This window comes from Oncorhynchus nerka, linkage group LG14 (assembly GCF_034236695.1).
Source record: "Oncorhynchus nerka isolate Pitt River linkage group LG14, Oner_Uvic_2.0, whole genome shotgun sequence".
Taxonomy (NCBI): domain Eukaryota; kingdom Metazoa; phylum Chordata; class Actinopteri; order Salmoniformes; family Salmonidae; genus Oncorhynchus; species Oncorhynchus nerka.
In genome coordinates, this window is record NC_088409.1 from 99,953,688 (window position 1) to 99,978,417 (window position 24,730).

General features: G+C 46.4%; 1 protein-coding gene across 1 annotated transcript in view; it reads left to right on the top strand.

Moving 5' to 3' along the window:
- Nucleotides 1-23,359, top strand: part of tmem91 (transmembrane protein 91) — a 31,066-nt gene extending 7,707 nt beyond the window's left edge. The window contains exons 2-3 of the mRNA XM_065000617.1: nucleotides 8,640-8,789; nucleotides 20,362-23,359. Coding sequence (XP_064856689.1) covers nucleotides 8,640-8,789; nucleotides 20,362-20,517 — 306 coding nt within the window. The 3' untranslated portion in view covers nucleotides 20,518-23,359. The remainder of the gene's footprint in view (nucleotides 1-8,639; nucleotides 8,790-20,361) is intronic.
- Nucleotides 23,360-24,730: the final 1,371 nt, after the last annotated feature.

The window sequence follows — 24,730 nt, forward strand, 5'->3', positions numbered from 1 at the left end:
TCCTACTACTACATCTTAGCTTGTCCCAAAATAACATTTGACATTTTCTTACTATATTGAAATGCCAAAATATTAGTGTTATTGAAAATAAAAAAACTCCCCTACAGCTGTACACAAAGGGTATTTTCGAAAATAGGTTTTATCCTGTCACATAAAACAGTGAAAATGTTTTCTCTTATATTACTAAAAGGACATCCATCTACAGCATCTGAGATACAAAAGTAATAATTGCAATGATGCCATGGAACACCCTCCATTGCATATCACACCAGTCCCCTTTACTACCGGTGGCTTGTACAGTGTTCTCCATGCTGGCTTTACCTTGTCATCAACCCCCTCCATTACATATCACCAGTCCCCTTTACTACTGGTGGCTTGTACAGTGCCCTCCATGCTGGCTTTACCTTGTCACCTAGTTTTACCCTCCAATGGGTGTCTATTTCTATTTTTCAAAACGTTGACACACACCCCATGTATAACTCCTTCCCATCCACCTCGTCCAAACCCACCTCATCCAAACCCACCTCGTCCAAACACACCTCGTCCAAACCCACCTCTTCCAACCCTCTCAAATCCAGTAATGACGTCTTTCTGTTCGACTCTGGGATATTGGTTGTAATCCCTAGTCTTGGAAATCGGATGTTTTCATTTTGTACCTTCTTCTTGTGGAGAGCCTTCCTGCAGCTTTCTAGCAGTTGTTCGCCAATCCTTTCCGACCTCACCCCCAAATGTTCAGCCACCCGTCCTCCATCCATGAAGGTGCCATGTCCATTAACCGCTCTGGGACGGTAGCGTCCCCCGCCCACAGCCAGTGAAAGTGCCAAATTCAAAACAACAACAATCTCATAATTAAAATTCCTCAAGCATACAAGTATTTTACACCATTTTAAAGATAAAATTCTCATCACAGTGTTGGACTTCAAAAAGGCTTAACAGCGAAAGCACCACAAACGATTATGTTAGGTCAGCACCTAGTCACAGAAAAACACAGCCATTTTTCCAGCCAAAGAGAGGAGTCTCAAAAAGCAGAAATAGAGAGAAAATTAATCACTAACCTTTGATGATCTTCATCAGATGACACTCATAGGACTTCATGTTACACAATACATGTATGTTTTGTTCGATAAAGTTCATATTTATATACAAAAATCTCAGTTTACATTGGCGTGTTATGTTCAGTAGTTCCAAAACATGCAGTGGTTTTGCAGAGAGCCACATCAATTTACAGAAATACTCATAATAAACGTTGATTAAAGATATGACTATTATACATGGAACTTTAGATAAACTTCTCCTTAATGCAACGGCTGTGTCAGATTTCAAAAAGAAATGTACGGAAAAAGCACACCATGCAATAATCTGAGTACGGCGCATAAAGATATCCGCCATATTGTGGAGTCAACATTAGTCAGAATATATATTATATAGAATAAATTATAATATATAATTATATATATCAAAGGTAAGTGAATATTTGTAATGCTATTTCTGAATAATGTTGACTCCAACATGGCAGATATTTCTTTGGCTGGATTGGGCTCTGAGCGCCGTACTCAGATTATTGCATGGTTTTCTTTTTCCGTAAAGTTTTTAAAAAATCTGACACAGCGTTTGCATTAAGGAGAAGTCTATCTTTAATGCTGTGAATAACACTTGTATCTTTCATCAGTGTTTATGATGAGTATTTCTGTAAATTGATGTGGCTCTCTGCAAAATCACCGGATGTTTTGGAAGCAAAACATTACTGCACGTAACGCGCCAATGTAAACTGAGATTTTTGGATATAAATATGAACTTTATCGAACAAAACATACATATATTGTGTAACATGAAGTCCTATGAGTGTCATCTGATGAAGATCATCAAAGGTTAGTGATGAATTTTATCTCTATTTCTGCTTTTTGTGACTCCTCTCTTTGACTGGAAAAATGGCTGTGTGTGTTTTTGTGACTTGGCTATGACCTAACATAATCATATGTTGTGCTTTCGCTATAAAGCCTTTTTGAAATCAGACACGGTGGGTAGATTAACAAGAAGTTGATCTTTCTAAATCGCTGACTGTGCAGTTAAAATCCCCCGCAAGAAATAAATCATCCTCAGTGTTACATTTCTCAATGGTATTTGATTATCTCTCTAAAAAACATACCCTCTCGACTGCCACTAATGGGGCATGTACATGTATTAAACACATAGTGATGTGTGATGAAGTGATGTCTTCATGCCTCGCTCTAATGTTTAATAACCTCCACGACCTCTTCAACCTCACATGACAAAGGCAAAAAACCTCTTGAGAACAGGATGGCCACTCCCACTTTTTTGAGCTTTCATTTCATTTCATTTTTTTACACACCACTGTCCCTTTCCTTTCATTAACTCTACGGCTCTTTCTTTTTTGTTACGTCTCTCGCTCCGTTTACGTCGAAAATAAGAAATCTTAAAAACTGCTCCTGGCTGGGGAAAGACTACAGAGGAAGAGACGGAAAACATGTCTTTACAGGAAGAGACAGAAAACATCTCTTTACAGGAAGAGACAGAAAAAATCTCTTTACAGGAAGAGACAGAAAACATCTCTTTACAGGAAGAGACAGACAACATCTGTTTACAGGAAGAGACAGAAAACATCTCTTTACAGGAAGAGACAGAAAACATGTCTTTACAGGAAGAGACGGAAAACATCTCTTTACTGGAAGAGACAGGAAACATCTCTTTACAGGAAGAGACAGAAAACATCTCTTTACAGGAAGAGACGGAAAACATCTCTTTACTGGAAGAGACAGGAAACATCTCTTTACAGGAAGAGACAGAAAACATCTCTTTACAGGAAGAGACAGAAAACATCTCTTTACAGGAAGAGACAGAAAACATCTCTTTACAGGAAGAGACAGAAAACATCTCTTTACAGGAAGAGACGGGAAACATCTCTTTACAGGAAGAGACAGGAAACATATCTTTACAGGAAGAGACAGAAAACATCTCTTTACAGGAAGAGACAGACAACATCTGTTTACAGGAAGAGACAGAAAACATCTCTTTACTGGAAGAGACAGGAAACATCTCTTTACAGGAAGAGACGGAAAACATCTCTTTACAGGAAGAGACAGACAACATCTGTTTACAGGAAGAGACAGAAAACATCTCTTTACAGGAAGAGACAGAAAACATCTCTTTACAGGAAGAGACATTCTCTTTACAGGAAGAGACGGGAAACATCTCTTTACAGGAAGAGACGGGAAACATATCTTTACAGGAAGAGACGGCAAACATCTCTTTACAGGAAGAGACAGAAAACATCTCTTTACAGGAAGAGACAGAAAACATCTCTTTACAGGAAGAGACGGGAAACATCTCTTTACAGGAAGAGACGGGAAAACATCTCTTTACAGGAAGAGATGGAAAACATCTCTTTACAGGAAGAGACGGGAAACATCTCTTTACAGGAAGAGACAGAAAACATCTCTTTACAGGAAGAGACAGAAAACATCTCTTTACAGGAAGAGACGGGAAATATCTCTTTACAGGAAGAGACGGGAAACATATCTTTACAGGAAGAGACGGCAAACATCTCTTTATTGGAAGATACAGAAAACATCTCTTTACAGGAAGAGACAGAAAACATCTTTTACAGGAAGAATAGGTTTTATCTCTTTCACAGGAAAACAGTGAAAATCTTTACAGGAAGAGACGGAAAACATCTCTTTACAGGAAGAGACGGGAAACATCTCTTTACAGGAAGAGAAGGGAAACATCTCTTTACAGAGTTAAGGCTGCAACTGAACCTTTTCCTTTAGAGTTTAAATCAACAACTTTCTTGAGTCTAGCGATTTCAGGGCTTGTCAAACCTCCCCCTGTTATTTATTTTTTTACATCAAAACCTTTGCTGGTACAATAAACAAATCACTTTCAGGAAGAAAACAAATCTGTTACATAATAACCCTGCATACATTTCTTCCCTTTAGCTGATTTCAGAAATCGACGTACCGTCTCAATCCCATACCTCCCTTCCACCCCATTTCTCTCGCTATGGGGTGGAAGGGAGCGTGTTGTGATGCGTCAGACGACCCACTCGCTCTATCCTGACCAGAGGAAAACGTCACCATCTCTACAACCTGTTTATCCTCAAATGATTTATCAAGAAAACAGCTGCTTCATTTTCCATTGTTTTTTTCCCCCCAGACCTGGGCCCTGACAGACCTGGGCCCTGACAGACCTGGGCCCTGACAGACCTGGGCCCTGACAGACCTGGACCCTGTCAGACCTGAGCCCTGACAGACCTGGACCCTGTCAGACCTGGGCCCTGATAGACCTGGGCTCTGACAGACCTGGGCTCTGACAGACCTGGACCCTGACAGACCTGGACCCTGACAGACCTGGGCCCTGACAGACCTGGGCCCTGACAGACCTGGGCCCTGACAGACCTGGACCCTGTCAGACCTGGGCCCTGTCAGACCAGTCGCCAGGACTACAAATACAAATTCCATCTAGACACTGTTGCCCTAAAGCACACAAAAAACTATACATATCTCGGCCTAAACATCAGCGCCACAGGTAACTTCCACAAAGCTGTGAACGATCTGAGAGACAAGGCAAGAAGGTCCTTCTACGCCATCAAACATACCAATTAGTTTTGGCTAAAAATACTTGAATCAGTCACCCATTGCCCTTTTGTTGTGAGTTCTTCCTGCAAGATTTCAAAGCAAATTGAGACTCTGCATGCAGAATCCTGCAAAAAATCTCCTCCGTGTACAACGTCAAACACCAAATAATGCCAGAATTAGGCCGATACTCACTCCAAAATCCAGAAAAGAGACATCCACCTAAAGGTGCCAAACCTTCCATAACAAAGCCATCACATGAGATGAACCTGGAGAAGAGTCCCCTAAGCCCAAGCAGCCAGGGGCTGAAAGTGCACAAACACAAACAGACCCCTCAGAGATCCAGGACAGCAACAAATTCAGTAGACCAACCATGAGAAAACAAAAGTATTACTTACACCATTTTAAAGAAGCAGTAAAATTCTCATCACAGTGTTGGACTTCAAAAAGGCTTAAGAGAGCGAAAGCACCACAAACGATTATGTTAGGTCAGCACCTAGTCACAGAAAAACACAGCCATTTTTCCAGTCAAAGAGAGGAGTCAGACAAAAGCAGAAATACAGATAAAATGAATCACTAACCTTGATGATCTTCAGAGAGATGACACTCATAGGACTTCATGTTACACAATACATGTGTTATGTTTTGTCCTCTCTGACCCTGACACACCAATTCACAGATGAATTTATCCCCCAAAAACTGACACTGTCGTTGTGAGGTAACTGAACTAAGTATAGAACTCACTGAGACAGGAGTGTTTAACAGATCAATCAGAACATCACAGAACATTCCCTGATATACAGAACTTTACAGAACACAAACAGGGGTGCAGAGGACTCAGATTTAGAACACAGACAGGGGTGTAGAGGACTCAGATTTAGAACACAGACAGGGGTGCAGAGGACTCAGATTTACAACACAGACAGGGGTGCAGAGGACTCAGATTTAGAACACAGACAGGGGTGCAGAGGACTCAGATTTAGAACACAGACAGGGGTGCAGAGGACTCAGATTTAGAACACAGACAGGGGTGCAGAGGACTCAGATTTAGTGGGGCAGACGGGTGAAGTGGGTGATCAAATATTTTGTGAGGTGAATTATTCATAAAGCACATCTGCTGGAAATAAAACCGATTATTATTGTAGCAGAACATAAAACTAGAAACATAATCAGACTGGATCAGTCAAAAGGAGAGAGGGAGGGGAGGAGAGAGAGAGAGAGAGAGAGAGAGAGAGAGAGAGAGAGTGGGAGGGAGGGGAGGAGAGAGGGAGAGATGGAGAGAGAGAGAGGGATGGTAGGAGAGAGAGAGAGTGGGAGGGGAGGAGAGGGAGAGATAGAGAGAGAGAGAGGGATGGTAGGAGAGAGAGAGAGAGAGAGAGAGAGAGAGGATAGAGAGATAGAGAGAGAGGGATGGTAGGAGAGAGAGAGAGAGAGAGAGAGAGAGAGAGAGAGAGAGAGAGAGAGAGAGAGAGAGAGAGAGAGAGAGAGAGTGGGAGAGTGGGAGGGGAGGGGAGGAGAGAGAGAGAGAGAGTGGGAGGGGAGGAGAGAGAGAGAGAGACAGAGTGGGGAGAGGAGAGAGAGAGAGAGTGGGAGGGGAGGAGAGAGAGAGAGAGAGACAGATTGTACATGCAGACCTTTTCTATAAAGACATGAGTCACGCAGGCAGGAGAGGAGGCCTGAGGATAACCCCATTCAGTCACATTGTCTACAGGCACCAGCCAACCACACACATTGTTGTGGGAGAGGACATGAAAGCAACGGAGAAGAAAATACACACTTCACCATTTCAGACAAATCAGTTGGTCTAGAGAACAGGTCAAAGAGTAAACGGTATTATTATTAATAATAATAATAATAATATATATAGTGATATGTGATTTCATGTATTATAATTTCAACAAAAAATACAACTAATGGTGACTACAGTGTTACAACAAGGCATTTCAAAAGTGTGAGTTTGACTAAAGTATTTCGAATTGTAGCAGCCTGTTGTGTAAATATCTTCCCTTTTCACACAGTGGCCCATGTTGTGTAAATATATTCCCTTTTCATGGAGTGGCCCCTGTTGTGTAAATATATTCCCAATCCCCAACCTACTGTAATATCCCCCTGGAGACTGACACACCAATCCCCAACCTACTGTAATATCCCCCCGGAGACAGACACACCAATCCCCAACCTACTGTAATATCCCCCTGGAGACCGACACACCAATCCCCAACCTACTGTAATATCCCCCTGGAGACCGACACACCAATCCCCAACCTACTGTAATATCCCCCTGGAGACTGACACACCAATCCCCAACCTACTGTAATATCCCCATGGAGACTGACACACCAATCCCCAACCTACTGTAATATCCCCCTGGAGACCGACACACCAATCTCCAACCTACTGTAATATCCCCCTGGAGACCGACACACCAATCCCCAACCTACTGTAATATCCCCCCGGAGACAGACACACCAATCCCCAACCTACTGTAATATCCCCGGAGACCGACACACCAATCCCCAACCTACTGTAATATCCCCTGGAGACCGACACACCAATCCCCAACCTACTGTAATATCCCCCTGGAGACCGACACACCAATCCCCAACCTACTGTAATATCCCCTGGAGACTGACACCAAATCCCCAACCTACTGTAATATCCCCTGGAGACTGACACACCAATCCCCAACCTACTGTAATATCCCCCTGGAGACTGACACACCAATCCCCAACCTACTGTAATATCCCCATGGAGACTGACACACCAATCCCCAACCTACTGTAATATCCCCCTGGAGACCGACACACCAATCTCCAACCTACTGTAATATCCCCTGAGACCGACACACCAATCCCCAACCTACTGTAATATCCCCCCGGAGACAGACACACCAATCCCCAACCTACTGTAATATCCCCCTGGAGACCGACACACCAATCCCCAACCTACTGTAATATCCCCCTGGAGACCGACACACCAATCCCCAACCTACTGTAATATCCCCCTGGAGACCGACACACCAATCCCCAACCTACTGTAATATCCCCCTGGAGACTGACACACCAATCCCCAACCTACTGTAATATCCCCCTGGAGACTGACACACCAATCCCCAACCTACTGTAATATCCCCATGGAGACTGACACACCAATCCCCAACCTACTGTAATATCCCCCTGGAGACTGACACACCAATCCCCAACCTACTGTAATATCCCCATGGAGACTGACACACCAATCCCCAACCTACTGTAATATCCCCCTGGAGATTGACACACCAATCCCCAACCTACTGTAATATCCCCATGGAGACTGACACACCAATCCCCAACCTACTGTAATATCCCCATGGAGACCGACACACCAATCCCCAACCTACTGTAATATCCCCCTGGAGACCGACACACCAATCCCCAACCTACTGTAATATCCCCCTGGAGACCGACACACCAATCCCCAACCTACTGTAATATCCCCTGGAGACCGACACACCAATCCCCAACCTACTGTAATATCCCCTGGAGACTGACACACCAATCCCCAACCTACTGTGTTATCCCCCTGGAGACTGACACACCAATCCCCAACCTACTGTAATATCCCCATGGAGACTGACACACCAATCCCCAACCTACTGTAATATCCCCTGGAGACCGACACACCAATCCCCAACCTACTGTAATATCCCCCTGGAGACCGACACACCAATCCCCAACCTACTGTAATATCCCCCTGGAGACCGACACACCAATCCCCAACCTACTGTAATATCCCCCTGGAGACCGACACACCAATCCCCAACCTACTGTAATATCCCCCTGGAGACCGACACACCAATCCCCAACCTACTGTAATATCCCCCTGGAGACCGACACACCAATCCCCAACCTACTGTAATATCCCCCTGGAGACTGACACACCAATCCCCAACCTACTGTAATATCCCCCTGGAGACTGACACACCAATCCCCAACCTACTGTAATATCCCCCTGTGTGTCTCTGTTGTATTTCATAATATCATTCCGTGTTTCTTCCTGTGGCCCCAGGACTCGTCCAGCGATGAAGATTTCAGTGATACGGACAGTGACAGTAACTTCCCCCTGATGATTCCTCAGGATTACCTGGGTATTGCCTTCTTCTCCATGCTCTGCTGTTTCTGGCCTCTAGGCATCGCTGCCTTCTACCTGTCTCAGAAGGTACAGTACTAACTTCACTGTGTACTAGTATATCTATGTATCTATGTATACATTACACTCCACTATACTGCCCTACCAAGCAAAAAGGCAGTAACTGCTCATAGTGTTGAACTGAGAAAAATGGCATAGATGTTGGAACATTGCTGAGGGGACTTGTTTCCATTCAGACACAAGAGCATTAGTGAGGTTGGGGTACTGATGTAGGGGTACTGATGTAGGGCGATTAGGCCTGGCTCGCAGGCGACGTTCCAATTCATCCCAATGGTGTTCGATGTGGTTGAGGTCAGGGCTCTGTGCAGACCGGTCAAGTTCTTCCACACCGATCTCGACAAACCATTTCTGTATGGACCTTGCTTTGTGCACGGGGGCATTGTCATGCTGAAACAGGAAAGGGCCTTTCCCAAACTGTTACCACAAAGTTGGAAGCACAGAATCATCTAGAATGTCATTGTATGCTGTAGCGTTAAGATTTCCCTTCACTGGAACTAAGGGTCCTAGCCCGAACCATGAAAAACAGCCCCAGACCATTATTCCTCCTCCACCAAACTTTACAGTGGGCACTATGCATTCAGGCAGGTAGCGTTCTCCTGGCATCCGCCAAAATCAGATTTGTCTGAGGCACAGGTACAGACTCTCTCACGTAAATCTCTCCACACAAAAACCCTGATGGTTATTAGGTAGATAGTCCGTGTCACTGAAGGACACTAGAACATTCTGTGTGTTTTACTGTGAGCATTCTCTCTCTCTCTCTCCTCTAGTGTCACGCGGAGTTTAGGAAAAAGGCTGTTACATCTGTGAATACTGCATTCTGAAGCAGAGTAGAGTACATTACCATCCAGCCACCCAGAGACAATGTTCAGGGTAGAGGACATTACCATCCAGCCACCCAGAGACAGTGTTCAGGGTAGAGGACATTACCATCCAGCCACCCAGAGACAATGTTCAGGGTAGAGTACATTACCATCCAGCCACCCAGAGACAATGTTCAGAGTAGAGTACATTACCATCCAGCCACCCAGAGACAGTGTTCAGAGTAGAGTACATTACCACCCAGCCACCCAGAGACAAGGTTCAGGGTAGAGTACATTACCATCCAGCCACCCAGAGACAATGTTCAGACAGAGTAGAGGACATTACCATCCAGCCACCCAGAGACAATGTTCAGGGTAGAGTACATTACCATCCAGCCACCCAGAGACAGTGTTCAGAGTAGAGTACATTACCACCCAGCCACCCAGAGACAAGGTTCAGGGTAGAGTACATTACCATCCAGCCACCCAGAGACAATGTTCAGACAGAGTAGAGGACATTACCATCCAGCCACCCAGAGACAATGTTCAGGGTAGAGTACATTACCATCCAGCCACCCAGAGACAGTGTTCAGAGTAGAGGACATTACCATCCAGCCACCCAGAGACAATGTTCAGACAGAGTAGAGGACATTACCATCCAGCCACCCAGAGACAATGTTCAGGGTAGAGTACATTACCATCCAGCCACCCAGAGACAATGTTCAGAGTAGAGAACATTACCATCCAGCCACCCAGAGACAATGTTCAGGGTAGAGGACATTACCACCCAGCCACCCAGAGACAATGTTCAGAGTAGAGTACATTACCATCCAGCCACCCAGAGACAATGTTCAGAGTAGAGGACATTACCATCCAGCCACCCAGAGACAATGTTCAGAGTAGAGTACATTACCATCCAGCCACCCAGAGACAATGTTCAGAGTAGAGTACATTACCATCCAGCCACCCAGAGACAATGTTCAGAGTAGAGTACATTACCATCCAGCCACCCAGAGACAATGTTCAGAGTAGAGTACATTACCATCCAGCCACCCAGAGACAATGTTCAGAGTAGAGTACATTACCATCCAGTCACCCAGAGACAATGTTCAGAGTAGAGTACATTACCATCCAGCCACCCAGAGACAGTGTTCAGAGTAGAGGACATTACCATCCAGCCACCCAGAGACAATGTTCAGGGTAGAGGACATTACCATCCAGTCACCCAGAGACAGTGTTCAGAGTAGAGGACATTACCACCCAGCCACCCAGAGACAAGGTTCAGGGTAGAGTACATTACCATCCAGCCACCCAGAGACAATGTTCAGAGTAGAGTACATTACCATCCAGCCACCCAGAGACAGTGTTCAGAGTAGAGTACATTACCACCCAGCCACCCAGAGACAAGGTTCAGGGTAGAGTACATTACCATCCAGCCACCCAGAGACAAGGTTCAGGGTAGAGTACATTACCATCCAGCCACCCAGAGACAATGTTCAGACAGAGTAGAGGACATTACCATCCAGCCACCCAGAGACAATGTTCAGACAGAGTAGAGGACATTACCATCCAGCCACCCAGAGACAATGTTCAGGGTAGAGTACATTACCATCCAGCCACCCAGAGACAGTGTTCAGAGTAGAGGACATTACCATCCAGCCACCCAGAGACAATGTTCAGAGTAGAGGACATTACCATCCAGTCACCCAGAGACAATGTTCAGGGTAGAGTACATTACCATCCAGCCACCCAGAGACAGTGTTCAGAGTAGAGGACATTACCATCCAGCCACCCAGAGACAATGTTCAGAGTAGAGTACATTACCATCCAGCCACCCAGAGACAGTGTTCAGAGTAGAGTACATTACCATCCAGCCACCCAGAGACAGTGTTCAGAGTAGAAGACATTACCATCCAGCCACCCAGAGACAATGTTCAGGGTAGAGTACATTACCATCCAGTCACCCAGAGACAGTGTTCAGACAGAGTAGAGGACATTACCATCCAGCCACCCAGAGACAATATTCAGAGTAGAGGACATTACCACCCAGCCACCCAGAGACAATGTTCAGACAGAGTAGAGGACATTACCATCCAGCCACCCAGAGACAATGTTCAGAGTAGAGTACATTACCACCCAGCCACCCAGAGACAGTGTTCAGAGTAGAGGACATTACCATCCAGCCACCCAGAGACAATGTTCAGAGTAGAGGACATTACCATCCAGCCACCCAGAGACAATGTTCAGAGTAGAGGACATTACCATCCAGCCACCCAGAGACAATGTTCAGAGTAGAGGACATTACCATCCAGTCACCCAGAGACAATGTTCAGAGTAGAGGACATTACCACCCAGTCACCCAGAGACAATGTTCAGAGTAGAGGACATTACCATCCAGCCACCCAGAGACAATGTTCAGAGTAGAGGACATTACCATCCAGTCACCCAGAGACAATGTTCAGAGTAGAGGACATTACCATCCAGCCACCCAGAGACAATGTTCAGGGTAGAGGACATTACCATCCAGCCACCCAGAGACAGTGTTCAGAGTAGAGTACATTACCATCCAGTCATCCTGAGTTCAGGCAGTTTTAACTAACCAATGAGCAGGGTGCTACACCCCACCTTGGCTTGGGCCTTTAACTTTGAAGTGTTATTCACCATTAGCGTGTGTGTGTGTGTGTGTGTGTGTGTGTGTGTGTGTGTGTGTGTAGAGCTAACCAGCAGCGCGGCTCAGGCAGTGCACCGATCAATGGCCTTCATTAGGCTTTCATTACACTCATAACAAGCAGCACATGGATTTCCAATAGTGTTGAGAGCATACCTGGAATGGAGGACACTGGGGAAGGGCTCTGGATGGGGGAGGAGGGAGGAGGGGCTCTGGATGGGGAGGCGGGAGGAGGAGGAGGGGCTCTGGATGGGGGAGGAGGGAGGAGGAGGAGGGGGGCTCTGGATGGGGGGAGGAGGAGGGGCTCTGGATGGGGAGGAGGAGGGGCTCTGGATGGGGGAGGAGGGAGGAGGGGCTCTGGATGGGGAGGAGGGAGGGGGAAGGGCTCTGGATGGGGGAGGAGGAGGGGCTCTGGATGGGGGAGGAGGGAGGAGGAGGAGGGGGCCTCTGGATGGGGGAGGAGGGAGGAGGGGAGGGGGCCTCTGGATGGGGGAGGAGGGAGGAGGAGGGGGGCTCTGGATGGGGGAGGAGGAGGAGGGGCTCTGGATGGGGGAGGAGGGAGGAGGAGGAGGGGGCTCTGGATGGGGAGGAGGAGGAGGAGGAGGGGGCTCTGGGTGGGGGATGAGGGAGGAAGAGGGGGCTCTGGATGGGGGATGAGGAGGAGGGGGGGCTCTGGATGGGGGATGAGGGAGGAGGGGCTATGGATGGGGATGAGGAGGAGGGGGGCTATGGATGGGGGATGAGGGAGGAGGAGGGGGCTCTAGATGGGGGATGAGGGAGGAGGGGCTCTAGATGGGGGATGAGGGAGGAGAAGGGGGGGCTCTGGATGGAGGGATGAGGGAGGAGGGGGGCTCTGGATGGAGGAGGAGGAGGAGGAGGAGGAGGGGGCTCTGGATGGGGGAGGAGGGAGGAGGGGCTCTGGATGGGGAGGCGGGAGGAGGAGGAGGAGGGGCTCTGGATGGGGGAGGAGGGAGGAGGAGGAGGACGGGGATGGGGGGCTCTGGATGGAGGGATGAAGGAGGGGGCTCTGGATGGAGGGATGAGGGAGGAGGAGGAGCGGGGGGCTCTGGATGGAGGGATGGGGGAGGAAGAGGAGGCAGGTCTCTGGATGGGGGATGAGGAGGAGGAGGCGGGAATCTGGATGGAGGAGGGGGCTCTGGATGGAGGAGGAGGAGCTCTGGATGGAGAGATGGGGGAGGCGGAGGAGGGGGGCTCTGTATGGAGGAGGAGGAGCTCTGGATGGAGGGATGGGGAGGAGGAGGGGCTCTGGATAGAGGGATGGGGGAGGAGGAGGGGCTCTGGATGGAGGGATGGGGGGGGAGGAGGAGAAGGGGGGGGGCTCTGGATGGAGGGAAGGGGGAGGAGGGAGGGGGGAGGGGGGGGGCTCTGGATGGAGGGATGGGGGAGGAGGCGGAGGGGGCTCTGGATGGAGGGATGGGGGAGGAGGAGGAGGGGGCTCTGGATGGAGGGATGGGGGAGGAGGAGGAGGGGGGGCTCTGGATGGAGGGATGGAGGAGGAGGAGGGGGGCTCTGGATGAAGGGATGGAGGAGGAGGAGGGGGCTCTGGATGGGGGAGGAGGGAGGAGGGGCTCTGGATGGGGGAGGCGGGAGGAGGAGGAGGAGGGGCTCTGGATGGGGGAGGAGGGAGGAGGAGGAGGACGGGGATGGGGGGCTCTGGATGGAGGGATGAAGGAGGGGGCTCTGGATGGAGGGATGAGGGAGGAGGAGGAGAGCGGGGGCTCTGGATGGAGGGATGGGGAGGAAGAGGAGGCAGGTCTCTGGATGGGGGATGAGGGAGGAGGGAATCTGGATGGAGGAGGGGGGCTCTGGATGGAGGAGGAGGAGCTCTGGATGGAGAGATGGGGAGGCGGAAGAGGGGGCCTCTGTATGGAGGAGGAGGAGCTCTGGATGGAGGGATGGGGAGGAGGAGGGGCTCTGGATGGAGGGATGGAGGAGGAGGAGGGGGGCTCTGGATGAAGGGATGGAGGAGGAGGAGGGGGGCTCTGGATGGAGGGATGGGGGAGGAGGAGGGGGCTCTGGATGGAGGGATGGGGGAGGAGGAGGGGGCTCTGGATGGAGGGATGGGGGAGGAGGAGGGGGGGCTCTGGATGGAGGGATGGGGGAGGAGGGGAAGAGAAGAAACAGAATGTGATGAATGAGCGATAAGCAGTGGGAGTGTCAGAGAAGAGCTAACAGTCATCCTCCGTCCTGTTAACAGTGTCAGAGAAGAGCTAACAGTCATCCTCCATCCTGTTATCAGTCTCAGAGAAGAGCTAACAGTCATCCTCCGTCCTGTTATCAGTCTCAGAGAAGAGCTAACAGTCATCCTCCGTCCTGTTAACAGTGTCAGAGAAGAGCTAACAGTCATCCTCCATCCTGTTAACAGTGTCAGAGAAGAGCTAACAGTCATCCTCCATCCTGTTATCAGTCTCAGAGAAGTGCTAACAGTCATCCTCCATCCTGTTATTAGTGTCAGAGAAGAGCTAACAGTCATCCTCCATCCTGTTATCAGTCTCAGAGAAGAGCTAACAGTCATCCTCCGTCCTGTTAACAGTGTCAGAGAAGAGCTAACAGTCATCCTCCATCCTGTTATCAGTCTCAGAGAAGAGCTAACAGTCATCCTCCATCCTGTTATCAGTGTCAGAGAAGAGCTAACAGTCATCCTCCATCCTGTTATCAGTCTCAGAGAAGAGCTAACAGTCATCCTCCATCCTGTTATCAGTGTCAGAGAAGAGCTAACAGTCATCCTCCATCCTGTTATCAGTCTCAGAGAAGAGCTAACAGTCATCCTCCATCCTGTTATTAGTCTCAGAGAAGAGCTAACAGTCATCCTCCGTCCTGTTAACAGTGTCAGAGAAGAGCTAACAGTCATCCTCCGTCCTGTTAACAGTGTCAGAGAAGAGCTAACAGTCATCCTCCATCCTGTTATCAGTCTCAGAGAAGAGCTAACAGTCATCCTCCATCCTGTTATCAGTCTCAGAGAAGAGCTAACAGTCATCCTCCCTCCTGTTATCAGTCTCAGAGAAGAGCTAACAGTCATCCTCCATCCTGTTATCAGTCTCAGAGAAGAGCTAACAGTCATCCTCCGTCCTGTTAACAGTGTCAGAGAAGAGCTAACAGTCATCCTCCGTCCTGTTAACAGTGTCAGAGAAGAGCTAACAGTCATCCTCCATCCTGTTATCAGTGTCAGAGAAGAGCTAACAGTCATCCTCCATCCTGTTATCAGTGTCAGAGAAGAGCTAACAGTCATCCTCCATCCTGTTAACAGTGTCAGAGAAGAGCTAACAGTCATCCTCCATCCTGTTATTAGTGTCAGAGAAGAGCTAACAGTCATCCTCCATCCTGTTATCAGTGTCAGAGAAGAGCTAACAGTCATCCTCCATCCTGTTATCAGTGTCAGAGAAGAGCTAACAGTCATCCTCCATCCTGTTATCAGTCTCAGAGAAGAGCTAACAGTCATCCTCCATCCTGTTATCAGTGTCAGAGAAGAGCTAACAGTCATCCTCCATCCTGTTATCAGTCTCAGAGAAGAGCTAACAGTCATCCTCCATCCTGTTATCAGTGTCAGAGAAGAGCTAACAGTCATCCTCCATCCTGTTATCAGTGTCAGAGAAGAGCTAACAGTCATCCTCCATCCTGTTATTAGTGTCAGAGAAGAGCTAACAGTCATCCTCCATCCTGTTATCAGTCTCAGAGAAGAGCTAACAGTCATCCTCCGTCCTGTTAACAGTGTCAGAGAAAGAGCTAACAGTCATCCTCCATCCTGTTATCAGTGTCAGAGAAGAGCTAACAGTCATCCTCCATCCTGTTATCAGTCTCAGAGAAGAGCTAACAGTCATCCTCCATCCTGTTATCAGTCTCAGAGAAGAGCTAACAGTCATCCTCCCTCCTGTTATCAGTCTCAGAGAAGAGCTAACAGTCATCCTCCATCCTGTTATCAGTCTCAGAGAAGAGCTAACAGTCATCCTCCGTCCTGTTAACAGTGTCAGAGAAGAGCTAACAGTCATCCTCCGTCCTGTTAACAGTGTCAGAGAAGAGCTAACAGTCATCCTCCATCCTGTTATCAGTGTCAGAGAAGAGCTAACAGTCATCCTCCATCCTGTTATCAGTGTCAGAGAAGAGCTAACAGTCATCCTCCATCCTGTTAACAGTGTCAGAGAAGAGCTAACAGTCATCCTCCATCCTGTTATTAGTGTCAGAGAAGAGCTAACAGTCATCCTCCATCCTGTTATCAGTGTCAGAGAAGAGCTAACAGTCATCCTCCATCCTGTTATCAGTGTCAGAGAAGAGCTAACAGTCATCCTCCATCCTGTTATCAGTCTCAGAGAAGAGCTAACAGTCATCCTCCATCCTGTTATCAGTGTCAGAGAAGAGCTAACAGTCATCCTCCATCCTGTTATCAGTCTCAGAGAAGAGCTAACAGTCATCCTCCATCCTGTTATCAGTGTCAGAGAAGAGCTAACAGTCATCCTCCATCCTGTTATCAGTGTCAGAGAAGAGCTAACAGTCATCCTCCATCCTGTTATCAGTCTCAGAGAAGAGCTAACAGTCATCCTCCATCCTGTTATCAGTGTCAGAGAAGAGCTAACAGTCATCCTCCATCCTGTTATTAGTGTCAGAGAAGAGCTAACAGTCATCCTCCATCCTGTTATCAGTCTCAGAGAAGAGCTAACAGTCATCCTCCGTCCTGTTAACAGTGTCAGAGAAGAGCTAACAGTCATCCTCCATCCTGTTATCAGTCTCAGAGAAGAGCTAACAGTCATCCTCCATCCTGTTATCAGTGTCAGAGAAGAGCTAACAGTCATCCTCCATCCTGTTATTAGTGTCAGAGAAGAGCTAACAGTCATCCTCCATCCTGTTATCAGTCTCAGAGAAGAGCTAACAGTCATCCTCCGTCCTGTTAACAGTGTCAGAGAAGAGCTAACAGTCATCCTCCATCCTGTTATCAGTCTCAGAGAAGAGCTAACAGTCATCCTCCGTCCTGTTAACAGTGTCAGAGAAGAGCTAACAGTCATCCTCCGTCCTGTTAACAGTGTCAGAGAAGAGCTAACAGTCATCCTCCATCCTGTTATCAGTGTCAGAGAAGAGCTAACAGTCATCCTCCATCCTGTTATCAGTGTCAGAGAAGAGCTAACAGTCATCCTCCATCCTGTTAACAGTGTCAGAGAAGAGCTAACAGTCATCCTCCATCCTGTTATTAGTGTCAGAGAAGAGCTAACAGTCATCCTCCATCCTGTTATCAGTGTCAGAGAAGAGCTAACAGTCATCCTCCATCCTGTTATCAGTCTCAGAGAAGAGCTAACAGTCATCCTCCATCCTGTTATCAGTGTCAGAGAAGAGCTAACAGTCATCCTCCATCCTGTTATCAGTCTCAGAGAAGAGCTAACAGTCATCCTCCATCCTGTTATCAGTGTCAGAGAAGAGCTAACAGTCATCCTCCATCCTGTTATCAGTGTCAGAGAAGAGCTAACAGTCATCCTCCATCCTGTTATTAGTGTCAGAGAAGAGCTAACAGTCATCCTCCATCCTGTTATCAGTCTCAGAGAAGAGCTAACAGTCATCCTCCGTCCTGTTAACAGTGTCAGAGAAGAGCTAACAGTCATCCTCCATCCTGTTATCAGTGTCAGAGAAGAGCTAACAGTCATCCTCCATCCTGTTATCAGTCTCAGAGAAGAGCTAACAGTCATCCTCCATCCTGTTATCAGTCTCAGAGAAGAGCTAACAGTCATCCTCCCTCCTGTTATCAGTCTCAGAGAAGAGCTAACAGTCATCCTCCATCCTGTTATCAGTCTCAGAGAAGAGCTAACAGTCATCCTCCGTCCTGTTAACAGTGTCAGAGAAGAGCTAACAGTCATCCTCCGTCCTGTTAACAGTGTCAGAGAAGAGCTAACAGTCATCCTCCATCCTGTTATCAGTGTCAGAGAAGAGCTAACAGTCATCCTCCATCCTGTTATCAGTGTCAGAGAAGAGCTAACAGTCATCCTCCATCCTGTTAACAGTGTCAGAGAAGAGCTAACAGTCATCCTCCATCCTGTTATTAGTGTCAGAGAAGAGCTAACAGTCATCCTCCATCCTGTTATCAGTGTCAGAGAAGAGCTAACAGTCATCCTCCATCCTGTTATCAGTGTCAGAGAAGAGCTAACAGTCATCCTCCATCCTGTTATCAGTCTCAGAGAAGAGCTAACAGTCATCCTCCATCCTGTTATCAGTGTCAGAGAAGAGCTAACAGTCATCCTCCATCCTGTTATCAGTCTCAGAGAAGAGCTAACAGTCATCCTCCATCCTGTTATCAGTGTCAGAGAAGAGCTAACAGTCATCCTCCATCCTGTTATCAGTGTCAGAGAAGAGCTAACAGTCATCCTCCATCCTGTTATCAGTCTCAGAGAAGAGCTAACAGTCATCCTCCATCCTGTTATCAGTGTCAGAGAAGAGCTAACAGTCATCCTCCATCCTGTTATTAGTGTCAGAGAAGAGCTAACAGTCATCCTCCATCCTGTTAACAGTGTCAGAGAAGAGCTAACAGTCATCCTCCGTCCTGTTAACAGTGTCAGAGAAGAGCTAACAGTCATCCTCCATCCTGTTATCAGTGTCAGAGAAGAGCTAACAGTCATCCTCCATCCTGTTATCAGTGTCAGAGAAGAGCTAACAGTCATCCTCCATCCTGTTATTAGTGTCAGAGAAGAGCTAACAGTCATCCTCCATCCTGTTATCAGTCTCAGAGAAGAGCTAACAGTCATCCTCCATCCTGTTAACAGTGTCAGAGAAGAGCTAACAGTCATCCTCCATCCTGTTATCAGTCTCAGAGAAGAGCTAACAGTCATCCTCCATCCTGTTATCAGTCTCAGAGAAGAGCTAACAGTCATCCTCCATCCTGTTATCAGTCTCAGAGAAGAGCTAACAGTCATCCTCCCTCCTGTTATCAGTCTCAGAGAAGAGCTAACAGTCATCCTCCATCCTGTTATCAGTCTCAGAGAAGAGCTAACAGTCATCCTCCGTCCTGTTAACAGTGTCAGAGAAGAGCTAACAGTCATCCTCCGTCCTGTTAACAGTGTCAGAGAAGAGCTAACAGTCATCCTCCATCCTGTTATCAGTGTCAGAGAAGAGCTAACAGTCATCCTCCATCCTGTTATGTCAGTAACAGTCAGAGTGTCAAGAGCTAACAGTCATCCTCCATCCTGTTATCAGTGTCAGAGAAGAGCTAACAGTCATCCTCCATCCTGTTATCAGTGTCAGAGAAGAGCTAACAGTCATCCTCCATCCTGTTATCAGTCTCAGAGAAGAGCTAACAGTCATCCTCCATCCTGTTATCAGTGTCAGAGAAGAGCTAACAGTCATCCTCCATCCTGTTATCAGTCTCAGAGAAGAGCTAACAGTCATCCTCCATCCTGTTATCAGTCTCAGAGAAGAGCTAACAGTCATCCTCCATCCTGTTATCAGTGTCAGAGAAGAGCTAACAGTCATCCTCCATCCTGTTATCAGTCTCAGAGAAGAGCTAACAGTCATCCTCCATCCTGTTATCAGTGTCAGAGAAGAGCTAACAGTCATCCTCCATCCTGTTATCAGTCTCAGAGAAGAGCTAACAGTCATCCTCCCTCCTGTTATCAGTGTCAGCTTATGTTGGTTCATTACAGGATATGACAAAATAAATGACCAGATAATATACATTTTTACATTTTGTAATTGTATAACAGTATGATTGAAAATTGAAAGACTGGAGGCAGGGAAAGAGGACAGGGAGACAGACAGACAGACAGAGAGACAGACAGACAGAGGGAGAGAGAGACGGAGAGAGAGAGAGAGAGAGAGAGAGAGAGAGAGAGAGAGACAGACAGACAGAGGGAGAGAGACAGACAGACAGAGAGAAGGAGAGAGACAGACAGACAGACAGACAGACAGACAGACAGACAGACAGACAGACAGACAGACAGACAGACAGACAGACAGACAGACAGACAGACAGACAGACAGACAGAGAGGAGAGAGAGAGAGAGAGAGCAAGAGGACAGAGAAAGCGGACAGTAAAAGGACAGACAGGGATACTGTACATGTTTTTTTCATTTGTATTCTGACCATCTCTCTGTTCTCTGTCCCTCTCTTCTCTCTGTGCTTTCAGACCAACAAGGCATCGGCTCAGGGGGACATCCAGGGAGCGAGTACAGCGTCCCGCCAAGCCCTGTGGCTCTCTGTCCTCTCCATGGTGTTTGGGATCATCACGTACATCTGTGCTATCGCTGCTCTCATCTCCTATCTGTCTGGGAACCCACCGTAATCCCTGGCTGGAGACACACACACACAGTATACACACACACACACACACACACACAAATAGTATACACACAGTATATACACACACACAAATAGTATACACACACACACACAGTATATACACACACACAAATAGTATACACACACACACACAGTATATACACACACACAAATAGTATACACACACACACACAGTATATACACACACACAAATAGTATACACACACACACAGTATATACACACACACAAATAGTATACACACACACACACAGTATATACACACACACAAATAGTATACACACACACACACAGTATATACACACACACAAATAGTATACACACACACACAGTATATACACACACACAAATAGTATACACACACACACAGTATATACACACACACAAATAGTATACACACACACACACAGTATATACACACACACAAATAGTATACACACACACACAGTATATACACACACACAAATAGTATACACACACACACACAGTATACACACACACACAAATAGTATACACACACACACACACAGTATATACACACACACACACAGTATATACACACACACAAATAGTATACACACACACACACAGTATATACACACACACAAATAGTATACACACACACACACAGTATATACACACACACAAATAGTATACACACACACACACAGTATATACACACACACAAATAGTATACACACACACACACAGTATATACATACTTTTATACAAGGGTGGCTCAAATCCTTGACGCTGATTGGTTAAAAGCGCAATCCAGCCAGTGTCTATTCCACAAGTTACCACCGGCTGAATCTATGACGTTAAAATGCCTATTTACTCTGTTCCATCTGACTGCACAATCCACTGTCTCAGCAGCCCAGCCAGGCAATTTATAAACTTGATCTCATATATAAAATGCATTTAAACTCAGTGTTTTCACAATTCCTGACATTTAATCCTAGTAACAATTCCCTGTCTTCGGTCAGTTAGGATCACCACTTTATTTTAAGAATGTGAAATGTCAGAATAATAGTAGAGAGAATTATTTATTTCAGCTTTTACTTCTTTCATCACATTCCCAGTGGGTTAGAAGTTTACATACACTCAATTAGTATCTGGTAGCATTGCCTTTAAATTGTTTAACTTGGGTCAAACGTTTTGGGTAGCCTTCCACAAGCTTCCCACAATACGTTGGGTGAATTTTGGCCCATTACTCCTGACAGAGCTGGTGTAACTGAGTCAGGTTTGTTGGCCTCCTTGCTCGCACACGCTTTTTCAGTTCTGCCCACAAATGTTCTTTAGGATTGAGGTCAGGGCTTTGTGTTGGCCACTCCAATACCTTGACTTTGTTGTCCTTAAGCCATTTTGCCACAACTTTGGAAGTATGCTTGGGGTCATTGTCCATTTGCGACCAAGCTTTAACTCCCTGACTGATGTCTTGAGATGTTGCTTCAATATATCCACATAATTTTCTTTCCTCGTGTTGCCATCTATTTTGTGAAGTGCACCAGTCCCTCCTGCAGCAAAGCACCCCCACAACATGATGCTGCCACCCCCGTGCTTCACGGTTGGGATGGTGTTCTTCAGCTTGCAAGCCTCCCCCTTTTCCCTCCAAACATAACGATAAAGATGGACACCACAGTACGCTTTTCTCTAGGAGACAGAACGAGTCTCCTTCCTGAGCGGTATGGAGGCTGCGTGGTCCCGTGGTGTTTATACTTGCGTAATATTGTTTGTACAGATGAACGTGGTACCTTCAGGCGTTTGGAAATTGGTCCCAAGGATCAACCAGACTTGTGGAGGTCTACAATTTATTTTCTGAGGTCTTGGCTGATTCCTTTAGATTTTCCCATGATGTCAAGCAAAGAGGCACTGAGTTTGAAGGTAGGCCTTGAAATACATCCACAAGTACACCTCCAATTGACTCAAATGATGGCAATTAGCCAATCAGAATCTTCTAAAGCCATGACATAATTTTCTGGAATTTTCCAAGCTGTTTAAATGCACAGTCAACATAGTGTATGTAAACTTCTGACCCACTGGAATTATGATACAGTGAATTATATGTGAAATAATCTGTCTGTAAACAATTGTTGGAAAAATTACTTGTGTCATGCACAACCAACTTGCCAAAACAATAAATTTGTGAATTATAAGTGAAATAATCTGTCGGTAAACAATTGTTGGACTAGTAGATGTCCTAAACGACTTGCCAAAACTATAGTTTGTTATCAAGAAATGTGTGGAGTGGTTGAAAAACGAGGTTTAATGACTCCAACCTAAGTGTATGTAAACTTCCGACTTCAACTGTAGTTTTTAACAGTGGAGATTTGTATAAACCTTGCTGTCTGTCTCGCTGCTGTCTGTCTCGCTGACATTTACATTGTTTCAAAATGTAAATTAGATCGCCAGCTGTCTCATAATAATGTGTATGGGTCGGGAGTTGGGACGAGACAGACCGGCAGCCATCCGGAATCAGCTGGCATCATTTTTATGGACAAAAAAAATGTAAATTGAAAAAATGTTCGAATGAAACAGAGTGCAGCTAGTTTACAGTCTTTCCAGCTTCCGTTTGAAGTGATTGTGTTAGCTGTGTTGTTGGCTGTGTTGTTGGCTAGCTCCTCTGAACAACAGTGTCCTGAAGAGTGAGCACATTTTCTACGCCAGGTGAAAAGCTACTTTGTTGTTATTCTGGCTGCACTTGGACACGACCCAGTTTGACGTGACTGTAAGTTCGTCGTAGTTGGCTAGCTAGCAAGCAACAAGTAAGCAAGGGGTAAGAACATTACCAGCCATTCTGGCAATGCAACATTTATAACAGACAACTGGGTCGTGTCCATTGATACAGAACAAAAAGACTGGGTTTCGTCCATAGATACAGAACAAAAAGAATGACTGGGTTGCGTCTCGGCAACCGAACCGATAGAATGAACGACCAGCCGGCTTAGGACCATAGCAACCATAGATTTGTATCGGGACTATATCTTGTGGAAGGATGAAATAATATGTTTAATATAATATAAATATACAGTCAAAATGTTGGACTTCTCATTCAAGTGTTTTTCCTTATTTTTTTACTATTTTACTATTTTCTACATTGTAGAATAATAGTGAAGACATCAAAACTATGAAATAACACATATGGAATCATGTAGTAACCAAAAAAAGTGTTAAACAAATCCAAATTTAATTGAGATTATTCAAAGTATTCACCCTTTGCCTTGATGACAGCTTGACACACTCTTGGAATTCTCTCAACCAGCTTCACCTGGAATGCTTTTCCAACAGTCTTGAAGGAGTTCCCACATATGCTGAGCACTTGTTGGCTGCTTTTCCTTCACTCTCCGGTCCAACTCATCCCAAACCATCTCCATTAGGTTGAGGTCGGGTGATTATGGAGGCCAGGTCATCTGAAGCAGCACTCCATCACTCTCCTTCTTGGTCAAACAGCCCTTACACAGCCTGGAGTTGTGTTTTGGGTCATTGTCCTGTTGAAAACAAAGGATAGTCCCACTAAGCCCAAACCAGATGTGATGGCATATCACTGCAGAATGCTGTGGTGGCCATGCTGGTTATGTGTGCCTTGAATTCTAAATAAATCAGACAGTGTCACCAGCCAAGCACCCCCACACCATCACACCTCCTCCTCCATGCTTTACGGTGGGAACCACACATTCTGAGATCACCCATTCACCTACTCTGCATCTCACAAAGACATGGGGGTTGGAACCAAAAATATCAAATTTGGACTCATCAGACCAAAGGACAGATTTCCTCCAGTCTAATGTCCATTGCTTGTGTTTCTTGGACAAAGCAAGTCTCTTCTTCTTATTGGTGTCCTTTAGTAGTGGTTTCTTTGCAGCAATTCAACCATGAAGGCCTGATTCATGCAGTCTCCTCTGAACAGTTGATGTTGAGATGTGTCTGTTACTTGAACTCTGTGAAGCATTTATTTGGGCTGCAATCTGAGGCTTGTAACTCTAATGACCTTATCCTCTGCAGCAGAGGTAACTCTGGGTCTTCCTTTCCTGTGTTAGTCCTCATGAGAGCCAGTTTAATCATAGCGCTTGACGGTTTTTGTGACTGCACTTGAAGAAATGTTCAAAGTTTTAGAAATTTTCCAGATTCACTGACCTTCATGTCTTAAAGTAACGATTGACTGTCCTTTCTCTGTTCTTGCCATAATTATGGACTTGGT